Raw genomic sequence first — 20,243 nt, 5'->3', positions numbered from 1 at the left:
TGAACTCAATGACCTGTGATCGTTACAAGCTGCAGTTTATAACTGAGAGGTAAAAACAAAAGAAAAATGTCATTGTTTTCCAGCCAATATTTAATATGCATCTCAATATTTGCTCTAAAATGACTTTTTTCCCAAACAGAGGAATAATTTTTTCAATCTGCATATACGCAAATATATTCAAAAATGTTTAATGCTTTAAGTAAAATATTGTTTAAAATAATCCATGCCTGTTTTCAATGTTTTTTTTTTTTTTCACTAAATGAACACAAGAATTATATTTTATCTTTTTCATTCACAGCAATTTAATAATGCATATAAATAAGTAAGTAATTTTAACTAGGTTATTTTTGTTAAAACATTTTAAAAGAAGTACATTTTCACAGCAAACAGTTTTGAATGATGATACAAACAAATCACTGAATCAAAGACTCGATTCACTGAAATTGATTCACATAAATGAATCAAACTTACTAACTCTAACACTATTTGTGCTACTTTAAATATAAAACGCTTTTATAAACATTTCTATCTTAACACCCTCACGAGACAAAACAATAAAGTCTTTCAGAAAACGTGATGGCCAAATACAAAACTGCGTTAAAATATTAAAATATTCATGATGTTTTTATTGTCAGCAAAATCACTGTGAATTTATCATGAATATTCAACATTAAATGCTATTACTTACTTTTCTATCCTAATGCCCTTAAAAGACAAGGATTGCAAAATTAGTCTAATGATAAAGTCTGGAAACAGTTTTATATTGCCAGCTTAATTCACAGTGATTTTTTCATGCATATTCAATATATCCCCCTGCTTTAGTTGGCACAGGAAACATGCTGTTAAACTATGCCAGAGAAAGTAGAAATAAGTCACACTGCATACATATTGACTAGATTCAGTACTTCTAGTGATAATGTGTACTAATAGAAGCATTAAATGAATAAATGAAACCAAAAAAGATGCAAGAAACAACATCACATGAGCTTGTCTTCAGCACATGCTTCTCTCACCCATGTGAAAAGAGGAAAAAGAGAAGGCGTGTTCAGTCAGAGCGCGGAGAGAAAGAGAGGTAGAGAGAGAAAGACAAACAAACTACGGACAGTGACCCGTTCAGTTAACCTGAAGCGGCACGTTACACTAGCTCCAGCTGGGCTGTTTGGATTCACACACCGTAGTCTGGAAAATTCCCAGGCTCACCTACGGCTTCTTCATCCTCCTCCTTCAGGACGTTGTTGTCATCTGTGTCTTCCTGAGCGGACTTTCTGCCATCATCCACGGGGACCACAGTGAAGTTGGTGGGCATTTTCTCACCATGTGTCTCTCTGCGAGACGTCTGACTTTCTCCTTATCTGTCTGTCTCACCCTCTGCCTCTCCTCCTCTGCGCTGGCTTGTTTAAGTTGTGGTTCGAAGTTCTCAGTTGTGCTCCTATCTCTTTGACACCGGCTTGACCATGTGACCTGCCTTCCTCCGTATAAGGAGTTAGGAAAGCTCCACCCTGTGGGCCGTCCATAATGCACACAAGAGCTGCATCTCCTCCTTTCTCCCCTGCGGTAGTATGAACCTCCGCAGACACAACAAGACACCAGATAAAAGGAAGCTATTGATTAAGAACCTCTTCAAGGAACTTCCTCCAGGTCAGCAGGGTTATTATCATTAACTAAAACTAAACCCAACTAAAACTTGTAATTTAAAATAAATGGTAACTGAAATAAAATAAAATATGAACAATAGAATGAATTGCTTGTTGTATTCCTTTGCATAAAAGTGTCAAATGTAAATGTAAAATATAAAATAGCTTAAACTTATTTTATTTCAAAAACCGTGATGCATTTTTCAGGATTCTTTGATGAATATAAAGTTCAATGAACAGCATTTATTTGAGGTAGAAATCACATTATAAATGTCTTTACTGTCACTTTTGGTCAATTTAATGCATCCTTGCTGAATAAAAGTATAATTTCTTACTTACTGACCCCAAACTTTTGAACATCACTGTACGCCACATTACAGATGTAAGATATAGCTGCGAGCAGCAATTATCAGGGGTTCAGCGCTTTATTGTGTAAAAAGGTATTATGTTTTATTTAGGAAGCTTGTAACCATCTCGATCATAGATGGAAAAGACCATTTACAGCAAATACAGGCAATTTACCACAGGAAATGAATGTTTTTTAAAGCTTTTTAACAGTTATCGAGGTTGAGCCAAAAACCTAGGATTAGTTCGCCAAAGTTAGTTTTTTAAATAATCTCCCATATTTAATGAACAATTCGACGGACAGCGGCGGTCCTAGAGGCAAAGTTGCTCTGTATGAGGAGTTCTACCATGCGGGATGAATATCGTGGGTGTGTGTGAAAAATCGTGTGATACACAATCTTTCACGCACATGAAAAATGCCAAAGCGGCCCCCCAGTGGCTGATTTCTTTCGAATTACTTACAGGAATTTCGTCCCGATCGGCCTCCGTCAACCTTGTCTGATAGCTGTTCAAAATTCATTGGCCGATGGCGGACATGTTTTTTGAGATACGTCAATGTCCTCATAGAAAGTCATGGCACCTCAGACAAAGACTCTGCATGCCAATTTTCAAGTCAATCGGACTAATGGTGAAGTAGTTATAGACATTTTCATGTTTTTTTCCTGTTATAGCGCCACCAAGTGGCCGGTCGCCGCGTCCTTTTTCACACGACCACAGAATGAGCTCTTACATAGGTGTGCCGAGTTTGGTGAAAATATCTCATTGCGTTCACGAGTTATAGCCATTTTAGTAAAGTGGCTCCACCCACTTCGAAACGTTTTGGCGGCCCTTAGAATCGAAATTTCAACTTTTTTTGATAATTACTGACAATCGGACTCCAGAGAATCCTTGCTGTTTTGGCTCCGATCAGGCCAAAAACCTAGGACTAGTGCGCAAAAGTAGGTTTTTCAAAAAATCTAAAATACCCGAAAATTTCGCTGAACAACAAGCGAATCTCGATCGGCCTGACGGGGGCGCTACAGCAGTGAAAAGTTCAAAATGGATCATAACTCCCAAACCGTTAGGCGTAGCCTCAAGTGTCTTATATCGTTGTAATCCTTGGCTCAAGATGGCTCAAAATGCATGGTGACCGTTGTAGACCGTGTGAGTACTACCAGCTCTCAAAGTTTCAAGTCTCTACGACTTACGGTTTGCTCTGCCTGATCACTTTTAGGGGAGAATGCTGATCCTTGCTGATCCAAGCTACACACTTGAACCCCTAAACAGGTTGCAAACCCATTTGTGGCCAAAGCTCTTAACTGTGTCCTTTATGAACCAATAGTGGCACTAAATGAATTTGTAAAAAAACTACAAGACTTAGTAAATCCACACATTATCCTGGGATAGAAGATAGTATTTTAAATCAAAGCAACGATTCAAGGCATGTTACCGTAAACACATTTGTGACACCTGACTGAATAATGCACGAGTAAACACACTCGCCCATGTGCACAATGCAAACACAAGGCCATAAATACAGCAGCCTGTCATCAAAGCAGCCAAACAGCATAGCTCTGTGGTTCGACAGGGTAATTTGTTTTAAGGAGCGCTTATTCCACAGGAACAATACGAGACTTGACATAGTGTACGGTGGGATCTTTTGACTGCGATAGTTGTCGTGCTTCAGAAGTCATGAGCTGTTTTGTTTTCATGACCCTTGACATGCAGTCCAGCGCAATATAAAGACAAGCCTGCACTGGCTGTGTGGAAACTTCTAGATTCACATCTAACAGAGTTACATGCTTTTAAAATGAGTAGTTATTGCGGAAATAATATACTTTATTAAAAGAATATACTTAAGTGTGAACTGAGTGTAATGTTTTCAGACACTTAATTGCAATTAAATTAAAATAGAAACAAAATTTGATTCCTTGGCTGAGTTGGCTCATGACGATTCGATTGCACCCTATGACGTCATGAAAATTTTCAGAAAAACCTACTTTTTCTAACTCCTCCTAGGCCGTTGCTCTGATTTTCATGAAAATTGAACCATATCATCTCTAGACCATGTGAACAAAAAATTGTGGAATTCAAGTTGATTCATCAAACCATTTTCGAATAACTCACGAACGAATTTTACGTAGCGCTTGCGAAAATAGATGTAAGGCTTTATCTCCACAACGCTTTATCATATTCAGACCAAACTTTGTCCATGTCATAACAAGAATGACCTGAGGTTACATGCTACGTTTTGACGCAGCACCACCTACTGGTCCGGAGATATGAAAAATGCTCTTTTTGCATCATGCCAGGTCGAATGATATCCAATTTTCCCATATCAGCCATTTTGGGCGTCGGCCATTTTGAATTTTGAATGCTGTATTTTATGACCGTATGAACGTATCATTGTGAAATGCAGTATGGGTCATCGGCATAATGCCCTGAAGGAGTCAGGAAACAGTGCCACCTAGTGGTTAAAAAAATTATTTACATGATTATAACTTTGGATGTGGTTGACTTATTTTCATGGGAGTCATCTCCTTGGATTCCTGAATCCTTGCCAAGTCCAACGATACCAAGCTAGGTTTCACCTTATGGTTAGTGCAACGTTGTGATTTAACGTTTAAACAACATTTGCAAATATCTTAGAAACTTTTAGTCGGATCGAGACAAAACCACCGTAGGAAAATCAAACACAGGTCGTTAACTATACGCTAATGGCCAAAATGTTAAAAAATTTAATAGCAAGTGGCAAAAAATGCAATTAAAATCAGGTGTGGGTAATTTATATGTTCATACATATAAATGTCTTTAATTCCTAAACAAAATTAGATATTTTCACCAAATTTGACACGTATGTATGGGGGCACTGTGAGGACACACACACACACACACAAAAAAACAAAAAAACGGTGGGACTGCGTCACTTGGTGGCGCTATAATTGAAGAAAACATGAAATTGGCTCTAACTATAGTACTGTTGTCTGACTGACTTCAAAATTACATGCAGCGTCTTTGTCTCAGTTGCTATCATAGTTCATTATGAAATTGTTGGTCTTCTGCTAGCTTCCTTGTTTGCTTCAGTTCTGCTTGGCCCCTTAATTGCAGCTACAGCTATATTTTCATAATTACTTCTATTGTCTTTAAAATATTACTGTCAAATGAACTGACAAACATTTATGGTAAACTAAAATATACTTTCATTTTTCTCATTTCAATGGTGGATCTGCTCTCTTAATTAAGTACATCTTTCCTCAACATGACACATGTTTTGAGGAATCATTGATGTCTGAAACAGACGCTGCGGGACGGCGCACACACTGAAGCCATAAAAGATTAGCAAAGAGGAAGTCGGCGCAGATATCAGTAATGTGATTTATTCCACATTCCTCATGATCAACATGACATGAGCACCATTAAGACCTCATGGAAAGACCAAAAGGCTCCAGTTTAATATGCTAGAGCACTTGTGAGGTAACACACACACAAAGGATGCAGTGATGATGTGCAGGGTGTTCTGGGAGTAGAGCACTTCAGATTGAATTACACTGCAGTGCTCAGAACAGACAGACTCAAGAACACAAACGGCCCGCTGGAGGATTCAACGGTCAAACTGACCAGGTCATAGTGATAAAAATAACATGCACTGACTAATGGACCAAAAACACCGGGATTCTGCGACGTAGTGATGCTGTTTATTTTTGCATTATTGCTCAACACTCTTTAATCTCAATTTAACCATCAGTTAGTAAAAGCCCCTATAAATCCATTACTGCATAAATTCTTGTTTCTTTTATGGAATATTGCAGTATTTATTTTAAATTATTTATCCGTGCACATTATTATTGTTTTAAATTCATGCCCCTCGTAATCTTGATTCAGAATAACCTCTCCTCCCTCATCTCTTCTCTTCTCTGATGACGAGGGCGGGGCAACCTGTCACTCACATGAGATCCACCAATAGCAAACCACAGCCATCCAATCAATTCCCCACGGACAAAATCAAGCCCTGTCCTACATTTGTTCTTGTTCCAGAAGCTGTTTCACTCGATTACACGTCACAATCGAGAGGGAAAGGTCACGTCACTTGCGTCTAATGTGGACACTGAACTGCAAGTTGTTTATTGTACCATTGACAACTGGAAAACGTGCATATATGAATATTGACAGTTGTTCACTTTCAGCTAAAGGAGCAAAAAAACACTGAATGCATAACAGCTGAATGGTGAAAGAGTTTTGCTCAGTTATCTCCATAAGGAATTTCCAATTATGATGGACTTTGGTTTGTGTTCCTATTTATGTCCATCTGTACAGGTTCAAACAGCCACAGCTATCTGAGGCTTAAAACCAAAAACGTTATCTTGTCCTAAAGTTAAAGTTTCATAACATACTAGACAGAGTATGGAAAAGATTTTACAGAATAAATGACAGAAAAAGTAAATAACAACAATAAAAAAAAAAAAGTCATATTGCATGACTATTATATATACCACACAAATGAAAATATGCCATCCATGATGAGGACAGACCTAATCTTCTCATCTGTTCTTGATAGGCTTCCCCAGGAATGACTAAAGAGCAACAGGAAAATATAAAAGCTGCCAGGAATTTCTTCTAATGAATTGGTTCCACCTGTGCAACAACCTTTAAATGGCAAAATGTCCAAAGTGTTTGGATTTACTGAGAAGTGCTAACTACAGGACGCACATTTTTAAAAAGAAACTAACTTCCTCCAACTGGCTAATCCAAGATGCAGTCGTTCTGGCAGGTAAGATCAACCATAGTCTCGCAAAATCAAATCCGGTTAGAAACAGTGTGATTTAGACATCCAGCTGAGCTCATTTATGAAGCTGGATTTGTTTAGGCCGGTCTCATTTCCTGCACTTTGAAAGCTGGACTGCATCTAAAAGCTTAGTGACGCATAAAGCAATTAATAAATAAACTATAAAAACTTGCACGGTCTAACACAATCACAAATGTACAATACAAACACCGACAATTGTGAGAGATCCTGGTTTGAGACGTCAGAGGGGTCAAACGGGTGAATTGTGGGTCACAGTGGTGGTCAGGACAGGTATATAATGTGGAATAAAATAGCCAGAAACAGTTATATTGCAAGTGAGGTCCCAATGTGAGACCTTCTGTAAACACTATTGAGTCTGTGAGCAAAGCACAAAGTAGCACAGAGAGCTCATTAATTCACAACAATTAGTGTCCTATAAGAAGCTTTAGTTGGTTAAAGGAACAGTTCACTTTCCTGATAATTTACTCACCTCCATGTCATCCAAGATGTCCATGTCCTTCTTTCTTCAGTCGAAAAGAAATGAAGGTTTTTGATGAAAACATTCCAGGATTATTCTCCTTATAGTGGACTTCAATGGTCTCCAAACGGTTGAAGGTCAAAATTACAGTTTCAGTGCAGCTTCAAAGGGCTTTAAACGATACCAGACGAGGAATAAGGGTCTTATCTAGCGAAACGCTGGTCATTTTCTAAAAAAAAATCTAAATATATATGCTTTATAGGCACAAATGATCGCATCACAAGTGCTTCCACCAGAACGCGATTCTGTATTCTATTCGCTAAATGTCCTACGCCTTCCCTATTCAACTTACGGAAAAAAACAGAACTGGCGCTGCGTTCGTTCCGTAAGTTGAATAGGGAAGGCGTAGGACATACAGCGTAAGCTTTTTGAAGAATACAGAATCGCGTTCTGGTGGAAGCACTTGTGATGCGATCATTTGTGCCTATAAAGCATATACATTTAGATTTTTTTTTAGAAAATGACCAGCGTTTCGCTAGATAAGACCCTTATTCCTCGTCTGGTATCATTTAAAGCCCTTTAAAGCTGCACTGAAACTGTAATTTTGACCTTCAACCGTTTGGAGACCATTGAAGTCCACTATAAGGAGAAAAATCCATCAAAAACCTTAATTTCTTTTCGACTGAAGAAAGAAAGACATGGACATCTTGGATGACATGGGGGTGAGTAAATTATCAGGAAATGTTTATTTGAAAGTGGACTAATCCTTTAAAGTTGAAGTAACAAGTGTGCTGAGTATTTAAAGCATCAGGAAGAAATGTGCTGCCACCTGCTGATTATCTTTGGTAAAGCAAGGCAAGACAAATCTAAACATCTTTCAAAGCATTCCTGTATGGAATTCTGTGCTTGTTTGACATGACAGTTCAGTCCGATTGATGATTTTACACCAATCACGCTAACGAAACAACAGTGTGGAGTGAGACCGCAAAATGCACTAGAGAAAACTTTTCCTGGCATCACAACATCTACAAACCCAACTTTCCACTTTCCAAGTTTTTACACAAAGATTCTTTAGACCTGCAGTAATATTTCCATGCTACATTTATAGAGCAAACAAGCAGACTCATTTGTCCCAGTTTAGACCCTGAAGGAGAACTAAACCAATTTAGTTATGCATCATCTTGTGGTTGACCAATATGGGGCTTTTTACAAATGTTGGTTATATATGAATGACGAAACTGGAAAAGTAGGTGACAATGTTATTATCATTAACTAAATCTTAAACCAAAAAAATAAATAAAAATGTTACTTGATCCATGAATATGCAAATTAGCATCCGTGTCCACTCAATCACTCCAGCTCGGACTACCTGATTCACTCGCTCAGCTGTAGGAAACGCGACACATTGGTAAGTGGAAAAATTGGTTTAATTCAGCCATTAATGTTTGAAACAGAAAATGATTCAGAAGAAGAGGAAGAGAGATTATACATGCTTGTCTAAACGTCGATGATTCAGAATGTTAAAGTGTTTTATGTAGTGTTGGACACATATCAGTAATTAATATGATAGTCAATGGAGAAAAGCCCCGCACCGAATGTTGACGGGATTGGTTACTTGTTTGTGACGTAAGGAAACGGGGAATTTTTGAGACTATCTTTGGTACACTGCAGTTTTAAGGAGAAAATACTCAGGAATAGTGTTGATTGATGAATCTGCACATGGCTTATCTTAAAGGGGAGTTATAATGCCCCTTTCACAAGAATGTGTCTGTGAAGTTTCAGCTCAAAATACCCCACAGATCATTTATTATAGCTTGTCAAATTTGCCCCTATTTGGGTGTGAGCAAAAACACGCCGTTTTTGTGTGTGTCCCTTTAAATGCAAATGAGCTGCTGCTCCCGGCCCCCTTTCCAGAAGAGGGCGGAGCTTTAACAGCTCGCGCTTCGGTCGCTCAACAACAACAAAGCTGGAGAATCTCACGCAGCCAAAATGAGGATTGTCAGTAACGGTGTTCAGCCTTACATTGTTCAAACCGGAGTCGACACTGATGGAGAGACTCAGGAAGAAGTTACAACTTTTAGGTGTTTCTAAATGGTTAGTGGATAAATTTATGTAGTTGCTGTGGAGTTGATTCAACTCAGCGACTAGCATGTGCCGTCATGTCTTTTTTCGTTGAATTGACCCTCGTTTGTGAAGCAATCCGGTGTAAAATGACGGCATGTCAACAACACTCTTCTACAACAACTCTTCCTCTTCTCTAAAGCAGCCCAACATGGCCTCGCCCCCTTTGTTGTGTGTTCTTGGGGGCGGGGTTTATGTAAATTTTAGGGTTTGTGATGTCACTAACCGTGGGAGAATCTGGTTGTAGTCCCTACCAGCCGTTTGTTGTAGTTCTTAAAAAGCGATATCTGTTAAAGAAAATATCTCTCTTTGCATTGAACTTTGAGCGTCATAACTTTGCAGATGTTGTTTATGCTCAAACAGCAACATTACACACTAACTAAAGTTTGAAAAGTGAAATCATAATCAACCACCCCTATTAAAAACACCACATAGACATATAAACGACATTAAAAACTTGATTTTCACCACAGGGGGTCTTTAAACTGGTCTATATCTCACTAGTTTAATCTGATCCAGACTAACTGTAACTAACAGCACAAGTTCACACACACAGATTGCATGTCTGTTACAGCAGAATTTCACCCCCATCCAGTGCATGTCACTGTTTCTAAAACAGACATGACTGTACGAGAGTGGAAACATTACAGGGAACCTAAAAACAGATACCAGAGTGATTGCAAAATTTCACGCCGTAGCGCCGAGACACGCGAGGAATCTGCACTAATCCATTTGGCACATATAAAATAATTACTGTAAATGACTTTCAACACGTTACAGTAAACAGCTGGAGATGGACGGAGGTTCTTTGGTTCTAAAACGAAGCGGCTGTAAGCAGGTGATGACAGATGCTCAGGCGTTCTGGCAGAGACGCCCATCTCAAATGTCAGAGCAGATGCCCTGTTCTCCTTCAGCTGTCCGTCACACACGACAATATCAGGTGACACCTTTTTTTGCTCCTCTGCAGCACAAGACAAATATTCAGAGAATTCTAGATTAACTAATAGCGTCGTTTGATCCTGGTGACCGTGAGAAGGTCCTGAAATGGGAGCTTGAGCCAAACGCAAGGCCAACAAAACCCCCCATGGTGCCAGAAGCTCAGTTTATCTAAATGATTGTGAGGGTTTATCACCTTAGATTTTATAAGACCGACATGACAGCGGACACTAGACACCAGACAATCTGTTCCTGTTATGAACGCCCCAGACAGTCCTGTATTTGAGAAAAGAAAAAGTTCTGCCAAACATGTCATTATTATTCACCTTCATGTCCTTTCAAACCAGTATGTCTTTATTTTTTTCTCTAGAACATTAAAGAGTTTTGCAAAATCTTCACGCTACACTTTTTCTATTCAATTGAAGACACTTTTAATCTTCAAAACTGCAAAAAACAATAAAAATAGATTCCCGAAAAATAGAAAAAATGTGTTCTAAGAATGTTAAACCTACATTCCCCACATATGAAAACATTATTTCAGAATGTTCTCTAAACTTTCAAAACATCCAGCTGTTAAATGTTTCTTGGTTACACAGAAAACATTAAGGGAACGTTGAATTTTAATCATTTTGCAAACATTATGGGAACATTACTTTTAAATGTTCTGAAACAACGTTTAAAAAATGTTATACAAACATCCATCTAAAACATTTCAGTAAAAAAAGTTCCACAATCGATATGTAAATGAAGTGTTTGTGCTAACATCAATGTATTAAATCTTCGAATGAACATTCTATTAATGTTACTGGAACGTTTGCTCATCAACAGAACCTTGCTACAACGTTAGCCAAAGTTCTGGGAACATTCCCTGTTAGCTGGGTTAAATGTAGTCCATTTACACATTATGCATTATATTTTAAGTGTTCTTAAAGGGTTAGTTCACCCAAAAATAAAAGACATTTTGAAGAACTTAAGTAGCCAAACAGCTGATGGACCCCACTGACTTCCATAATATGGAAAAAATGACTATGGATGTCAATGTGGACCACCAACTGTTTGGTTACCGACATTCTTCAAAATATATTATTTTGTTTTCTTGAGAAGAAAGAAACTCATACAGGTTTGGAAGAACTTGAGGGTAAGTAAATGTGTTTTAGGTGAACTATCCCTTTAAGTCATATGATAGTTTTGTGTGATGAGATAAATATTCAAACCTCATTAGTATATGCGCATATTCAAACTTGGTGCATCGTGATTGGATTATTAGTGTAAAACATTCTACCTAACATCACCTTTCGGGTCCTAATAAAATTAAGTCATACAGTTTTGGAATGACATTTGGGTGATTATATGTCAACTCTTTGAGTGAATTATTCCTTTAAACGTTGACCTGCCCTCAGTTCTTCATGCATGTCTCCCAAACACAAACACAGATATAACACCAAACTGATTCTGACTGCCAAAGTTTATTTAGCATTAAGAGACCACCTGCTACTTTCAACGCCTGAGCAATGTTTGAGAGACGATGACATGAAAAACAAGAGACGTGAGCCAAGAGCACGCTGTTCTTTAGCACGGGCCTGATGGGAATGGAACGTTATCCTCCACACAGAGGATAACGGACAGGAAGAGGAACCCTGTTTGAGTCCAGGATAGTTTCTCACTCATAATCAACACAGATCGGGTGAGATGAGTCATGCAGCGAGTGGCATTAATGCATCACTGTGTCTGAAATAGCATACTGTACATTTGTTCTGAAACTCACTTTGTGACCATTAAAAAGAAGTATGAATGTGTAAAGTATGAATGAAATTCAAACTTGCTACATCTGCCATGTTGTCATGTGACCATCGGCATCAGTTGCCATTCACAAATCCTCCTCTATGGCATAATGGGATAGTAAAGTGTCCAACGTATGCACACTTCAGAATCTTGACACAAGTAGTAGGTGATCCAGGTACTTTTCACCTACTGTTTTATGAATATTATGAATTCGGACATACTACTCGGCTCACATACTGTTTTTTGCCTACTATATAGTATGAAAATAGGCACATTCGGACGCAGCACATGTCACATGTCCCCAAATCCCCCTATGCTCAGCTGAGGATAGAATCCAAGGGGAAAAAAATGTGTAAATAGTAGTTCTAGCGTCAAAGCTGGCGATCTCTGGTAGCATCTAGCAAGCCACAGTTGGTAGTTTTCCACATTTGTGACGGACTACAACTATTCATTATCGTTTGCTGTGGGTTCTGTCACCAAAGATAACCCAATAAAGCAAAAACAGCAGTGGAGGTGAACCCAAAAACTCCCATGATTCCACGCTCCATCAAGCTACATCTTTGTTATTGATTTAAATAAGCGACCTCTAGTGGTGAAACTCACATACTGTGCCTTTAAATTCTATTCAAGTTTGCCACAATACACATATTAAGTGAAATAACCACTTCACTGATATTTTATAAGTTTATCAATTTATAATTATCATTCATTGCAGTGCATTCTGGGATTGCTGTGGTAATGCAGGCTAAGAATTTGGCACAAGTAAGCTATGTTAAAAACTGGTTTATTATTGTTAACTAAAAACTAAAACCATAAAAATAAAACATTTTCACAACTTGAAATAAAATAAAATATAAAAAAAAACCTTAAACTCATTTTATTTTAGCTAGTTGCCAAGGCAAACTTTAGTTCATATGAAATAAAAATTAATAAAAACTATATAGACATGAATAAAAATGGAAAAGACACAACAGAATTACAAAAATCAAATGAAAATGGAAAATATAAAAAGGAAAACATTCAAAATATTAATTAAAATATATAAATCATACTAAAATAGCAGTATAACTTTGCTTCTTACATCTGTAGCATGTTTTTTTTTTTTTTTTTTATCTGAAGCATTCATTCAAATGCGGTCTAGGTAAGCAGTTCACTAGCATGAACAAACCATCCATCTGAACAAGAGCACGGAGTCACATGATTGTCATCTTATGATGCCAATTAGAGCGATAAAATTACAAATGACTCCTGAACTCCAAAGCTAATTACTGCTGCCCAGAAACACAGAAACAAACGGGATGACATGCATCATATTTATATGCTAGAAGAAGAGAAAGAAAAACTGTTTTGATAACTGGAAACACAGTAACACACACCACTGTTGTTATGATTGTGCAGACGAACAGCCAACACAAATAGGACGGTGTTGCTAGAGTCAGCTGTTCACAGTGTCCTGACGGAGAAATGCGCTAAATAAAAATACCCTCTTCTCTTTTTCATCCGCCCTGACCCTGACTGAAGACCACCCTCCAACACACGACCTCCAGCCTCTGAGATCCGACCGTGGAAACACACTGGACACGATGCTTTAACTTAAAGAGCAGAAAGTGAACATGTTTGCATCCAAGACCTCCAGCTCTACATCATCATGAAGTGACCTTTCAGTAACAATATACAGAGCAGATAAAAGTTAAGCAATCGTCTCAGATCACACATGAAATGTGTGGTTTGAAAAGTACACTTCACTTTTGTTGACTCAGCACTGTGTCTCTGCTAAAATGTCATGTGATCTTTACTAATAGGTGTACAGTATCATATGGCATATGAAACCACTTAAACAGCAACTATTCCAGGTTAAATACTTTCAGTTTGCTTGTTTTGTTGTTGTTTTGACCAGAAGTCATCTTTTTTTGAGAACCAAATATACTGTACAACATATAACCAAACATGCGAGTAAAAAACAAATGAATAAAAAATGTAATTGTACAGATAAACAGCTGTATAGTATGTGTAGCTTTTCAAGCTTCAACTTTTAGATATTGTTTCCAAATATGTTTTAATGTCAAATTTAATTTGTTCATTCCGTTCGACTTTATGAATATAATGCCGAGCAATTAAAATGATTAAATATAAATTTTCAAGCTTCTACAAAACTGACAACAAAACTAGCTTTTATTTGTAAATAATTTTTAGTTCTCTCCAAGAAAACACTTTCAATTTGTACCTCAGTTTGGACTTAGATTGCGAGTCCAAAGACTTTTGCATTAAGTGCATATAGTAAGTGTCAACGCTTTTTGTTTTCACAAACTGCGGGAGTCTAAATTATTGTCTGTGGTAATCGACGATATGCCAATTTGTATTCCCAGACAAATGGGATTCATATTTGGTTGCATTTTGGTTTTCAATTGGGCATTAAACTGCAATACCAACATCATGACTTTGCACTAAACTGGATTGTTTGGGAACAAGACTTTTGCGTTGGGTTGGGTTTGTGAGAATGGCCTTATTTAGTAATATTCTGGGTCTGTAAGACCTCAAAATTGCTTAATGCCCGGGAGCAACTTTGTGCTCAGCATTGTTCTAGGTCTGGGAGTGAAGGCTATAAGATCATCACCACATATATGAATAGAGATGTTCTTGACTCCCATAATGAGTGTGTAACCCAATCCACCGCTCCCCCAGCTCAACCATCTGGAAGACGACTCCCATTTGCACTTCTCCACAGGCGAGACGCTTCACACGCCAGCAAATGAAACTAATGTAATGCTCTCAGGATCATCTCAATGACGAAAGCTTTGGAAAGCACATCACAAAACTTTCCCTTTGCTCTTTATATGATTAACACCAAGCCAAACTCTTAAAATAAAATGATGAGCTACATATTCAATTCTCCAGGTCACCTGGACTTCAGCAGAAGATCATCTCTCAGAATTACACTACTAAAGACTTCTTTATAGACTATGTGACTGGTGCTGAAGTAGATAATCAAAGGCACTTTGGCTTTAAGAGGCCTTTGATTAAATTGCAAGCTAAATATAATTAAGGGCCAATTGTAAGCTTTCATATCCATCAAAGATAAAGACCGAAACCAGATAGAGAGACCCTGAAATGCATTAAATTATTGTGGTTGGTTGGTTCTAACATCCACATGGACACTAAATAAAGATTTACTGATTCAAAGAGAGACTGTAGAAGGCCTGGAAAACAGAAGTAGATTCAGATGTAGGTTGCTAGATCTCTAACCTGGGACACAAACAGATGTGTCATGGTAATTAATGAAGACAGCTGAGCGTGAAAAGTGTCCCAAGACACGTCTAGACAAGCCCCTGAAATCAGGCAGTCATGTAAAACCAAAAGGGCATCATGTTGCATAAAACGCCATCATCTGGTTAGGTCAATACAAAAGAAAAAAGGGTGAAAATAAATGCATGCATTTTTTTTTCAGCAAATGTACATTTTTCTTAAAGTCCCCCCTGTGATGAAAATCAAGTGTTTTAATGTTGTTTTTATGTATATGTTGTGTTTTTAATATGCTTTAAGACAAACCTTGTGCAAATTCATCAGTCAACACCATTGCTGAGTATTTTCTGCAGTGAAAAAGAGACGGTCTCAAACCCGTGGTTTGAAACCGCTGGCGTTTTTGACGTCACAAACTAACTTGTAACCAATCATGTCAACATGCCGACAGGCTTTAGCATATCATTAACAATGACCGCTCTGAAGCAGGAGAGTCTCAAGAGAATATATCCCGGTATATTTTTCTGTTGATATGAAAAATCATGTAGATTTAGCAATATAGGGTGTGTATGATGTATATTACGATGTTATGATGAACTATATGCCTTTCTCCACTGAGGTTCTGAGCTGTTCAAAGCATTTCTAAGGATACTGATTGTTAGAAGGCACCTGACTGACTCGTGAACGGGAACATGGTTTGTGTAACATTAGCAACACATTATTAGATAATGTAGTCAAGCAAAAGGCTAATCATATTAATTACCGTTGTGTCTGGCATTATAAAAATCGATAAAGCCATACCATTGTGCAGCGTTTACCTCAGTAAGTTGGCCGAGTGGATCTCTGAGCTCGTGCGAGTGAGTGGAGGCGGGGCTAATTAGCATATTCATATATCTGCATATAGTAAATGAGGCGAGTTACATTCAAGCTATTTTAAGGCATGAAGACTTTTTTTTCACAGGAAAAAATGTTTAAATGTGTCATTTTGAGTCTTAAGGGATAAAATTATTGACTTTAATATTATAAGGACCTATAAAACATATTAGATTGCACGATTCAACCAGCAAACCTTCTTTAGTTAATAATAAAGTAATTGCAATAAAACTGCAGCATGTGATGCAAATACACAGAACGGTGAAAATATAAATATGTCACGCGCAAAATACAGACAATATCAAACAAGTCATTTCACAGGACCTTACAAACAAAACCATTAAAATAAAATCGTACAATAGATAATGTTACTGTTAAAGTAAAATCCTATATTAATTTCTGTCTTTTGAGGACATTAGTGTAAGGTTATAAGTGGTCACAGTTTTACTAGAGCTGTAACTGTTATTATGATTACTATTATACTATTATAATACTATTATAATTCAGCTGTACTTTAAAACCACATTTTAACATTTTAGTTTAAACAGCCTATTCACTAATAATAATAAACTTATGATTGATGCTATTATTGTTACACTGGAAATTATAAATAAACAAAGGCATATTTAAACTGAACGCCTCAATCTTATGTAATCTAAACACTCACAGTCATTTTACTCCTGTCAGAAAACATTTCAATAAACATTAACAAAACTAAAGAGCGCAAACTAGCAGAAAAACACAAAACATTTTCTAACATTCTTTGAATGTTCAGTCTTAACGTTCTTATAACGTTCCAGGAACCAAAAAATGTGAGCAGGTTAACGGCCCTGAGAGAATTAAACCTCCTGAGAGAAATCTATATAAAAACAAACCGTCTACAATAAATAATATTTCATATACTGTCTACAGGACTCTTCAATGGACTAAAATGATTCAGTGTGACTTTATTCATTAATACCAAAACAACGATTAAGTTTTCCTTCACTTTCTTACATCTTGTTTACACTGTAACGTACATGAGTGACGCGCCAAGTTCTGGACGCGCGAGACGCTCCTTTATAATGAACATAACGGCTCTTGGTTTATTATAATACGACAGATCAGAGCGACACTTTCTGCCCGTATGAACTCGTCTCACCGTATTTGTTGGGCTCTCTGCTGTACTGGAGGATGGGCACCGATCCCCGCCGCTCCGCGCGCTCGCCCTCACCGCCACCGGCGTCAAACACGGAGTCTCCGTCCGCTTCGCCTCCAAACGCGCTCTCATCGGCGTGCGCCACAGGTACGACCAGAAATCTCTCGCTCATGTTGGTCGGAGCCTGTCCGGTGTCTGATAAACTTCAGCGACCAGACAGCTTACGCCCGTGATTCATAGCCGGTAATCTGACAGTTTGTGAGTGCGCGCGCACAGAGGCGTGAGTGTGTGTGAGGCGCGTCCGTGAAGAACGCGCTGCGCTGATTGGCTGAGAGCTGAACGGGGCTTCATATAAATAACAGAACCATGCTGGACATCACAGTTTTTACCTGATTCTTCTTATTAATACTTAAAAGTTGAGTATTAATAAATTGCAGTAATTCAAGGAGTTAATATGTTAAGCCACTGTTTATTATTTTTTACAATAATTTTAATATTGTAAATAAAGCCCTATTCGTTTGTTTGTTTGTTTTCTGTTTTATAGATTTAACAAAGCATAACAAACAAAAAAGTATGCCAGGAAACTGACTGAGAATCACTGCTGTTTATGAGACAAATTACTTTTTATTGAAAGTAAAAACATTTCAGCTTTATTTTAGCCTATTTTTTACAAACCCGATTTCAAAAAAGTTGGGACACTGTACAAATTGTGAATAAAAAAGGAATGCAATAATTTACAAATCTCATAAACTTATATTTTATTCACAATAGAATATAGATAACATATCAAATGTTGAAAGTGAGACATTTTGAAATGTCATGCCAAATATTGGCTCATTTTGGATTTCATGAGAGCTACACATTCCAAAAAAGTTGGGACAGGTAGTAATAAGAGGCCGGAAAAGTTAAATGTACATATAAGGAACAGCTGGAGGACCAATTTGCAACTTATTAGGTCAATTGGCAACATGATTGGGTATAAAAAGAGCCTCTCAGAGTGGCAGTGTCTCTCAGAAGTCAAGATGGGCAGAGGATCACCAATTCCCCCAATGCTACGGCGAAAAATAGTGGAGCAATATCAGAAAGGAGTTTCTCAGAGAAAAATTGCAAAGAGTTTGAAGTTATCATCATCTACAGTGCATAATATCATCCAAAGATTCAGAGAATCTGGAACAATCTCTGTGCGTAAGGGTCAAGGCCGGAAAACCATACTGGATGCCCGTGATCTTCGGGCCCTTAGACGGCACTGCATCACATACAGGAATGCTACTGTAATGGAAATCACAACATGGGCTCAGGAATACTTCCAGAAAACATTGTCGGTGAACACAATCCACCGTGCCATTCGCCATTGCCGGCTAAAACTCTATAGGTCAAAAAAGCCATATCTAAACATGATCCAGAAGCGCAGGTGTTTTCTCTGGGCCAAGGCTCATTTAAAATGGACTGTGGCAAAGTGGAAAACTGTTCTGTGGTCAGACGAATCAAAATTTGAAGTTCTTTTTGGAAAAATGGGACGCCATGTCATCTGGACTAAAGAGAACAAGGACAACCCAAGTTGTTATCAGCGCTCAGTTCAGAAGTCTGCATCTCTGATGGTATGGGGTTGCATGAGTGCGTGTGGCATGGGCAGCTTACACATCTGGAAAGGCACCATCAATGCTGAAAGGTATATCCAAGTTCTAGAACAACATATGCTCCCATCCAGACGTCGTCTCTTTCAGGGAAGACCTTGCATTTTCCAACATGACAGTGCCAGACCACATACTGCATCAATTACAACATCATGGCTGCGTAGAAGAAGGATCCGGGTACTGAAATGGCCAGCCTGCAGTCCAGATCTTTCACCCATAGAAAACATTTGGCGCATCATGAAGAGGAAGATGCGACAAAGAAGACCTAAGACAGTTGAGCAACTAGAAGCCTGTATTAGACAAGAATGGGACAACATTCCTATTCCTAAACTTGAGCAACTTGTCTCCTCAGTCCCCAGACGTTTGCAGACTGTTATAAAAAGAAGAGGGGATGCCACACAGTGGTAAACATGGCCTTGTCCCAACTTTTTTGAGATGTGCTGATGCCATGAAATTTAAAATCAACTTATTTTTCCCTTAAAATGATACATTTTCTCAGTTTAAACATTTGATATGTCATCTATGTTGTATTCTGAATAAAATATTGAAATTTGAAACTTCCACATCATTGCATTCCTTTTTTTATTCACAATTTGTACAGTGTCCCAACTTTTTTGGAATCGGGTTTGTATTATTAGTTGTTTTTTATTCAGTAAGTGATAACTATTTGTGGACTGGACAAGTTTTCGCCAAATGGTAAACACATATAGTTAGCAGTTGTTTAATTGTTGTGATGAAAAGTATTATTTTATTTAATGGATGTTTATGATTTCCTGCTGTCATGTTCTCTAGTGTCTTATATAGACGTCTGTCTGATATAAACTCATATTCACATGAGGCTGTGCTTCATTAACATCCACTGTCTGTTTGTCTCTTGTGTCGTGTGTTTTCTCATAGATACAGATGAGTTTTCACACACAACATGAGAAAGATCTGCTGTTCATGATGACACTGATGCTCAGATGGATTTGAGTCACATGTAGAGTTAGTATTTCCATGTCACATGAAATAAAGACAGCACTTATTTAAAATGACATCCTATTAAACTCAGCATATGTTTGTCATCAGGGTCTGTTTTGAAAGATTAAATGAGGTCTAATTTTATCAGCTGGTAAAACAGGCTTTTGTCACACATGATCTGAACTATCAGATCTATTATATTTTGGTTTGACTCGAGTCATCTTTACCTGCAACATTTCAGTCCCACACAGATCAAATGTCTGGATGATCTGGGTCTTGTTTTGCCCTCATATATGTTTAGTTAGTTTGCATGTTTTCTTCAGTCGTGTCAGTTCAGTCCTCA

General features: G+C 37.9%; 1 protein-coding gene and 1 long non-coding RNA gene across 8 annotated transcripts in view; one reads left to right on the top strand and one right to left on the bottom strand.

Moving 5' to 3' along the window:
• slc12a7b (solute carrier family 12 member 7b) overlaps positions 1-17,560 on the bottom strand; it is a 67,999-nt gene extending 50,439 nt beyond the window's left edge. For 2 of the 7 annotated variants that reach the window (XM_051882035.1, XM_051882040.1), the window contains exon 1: positions 17,310-17,559. In XM_051882035.1, coding sequence (XP_051737995.1) covers positions 17,310-17,478 — 169 coding nt within the window. In that variant the 5' untranslated portion in view covers positions 17,479-17,559. Of the gene's footprint in view, positions 1-1,173; positions 1,619-17,309 lie in introns of those variants that run through there. The other 5 variants (XM_051882038.1, XM_051882041.1, XM_051882036.1 and 2 more) reach the window with 4 other exon arrangements.
• Positions 1,559-20,044, top strand: LOC127505999 (uncharacterized). Its single transcript, XR_007927872.1, has 3 exons — positions 1,559-1,638; positions 6,514-6,726; positions 19,838-20,044. It is a non-coding gene; the product is annotated as an uncharacterized LOC127505999 (long non-coding RNA).
• The last annotated feature ends 199 nt before the right edge of the window (positions 20,045-20,243 follow it).

This window comes from Ctenopharyngodon idella, chromosome 23, assembly GCF_019924925.1.
Source record: "Ctenopharyngodon idella isolate HZGC_01 chromosome 23, HZGC01, whole genome shotgun sequence".
NCBI lineage: Eukaryota > Metazoa > Chordata > Actinopteri > Cypriniformes > Xenocyprididae > Ctenopharyngodon > Ctenopharyngodon idella.
This window is presented reverse-complemented; position numbering and strand designations above follow the sequence as displayed.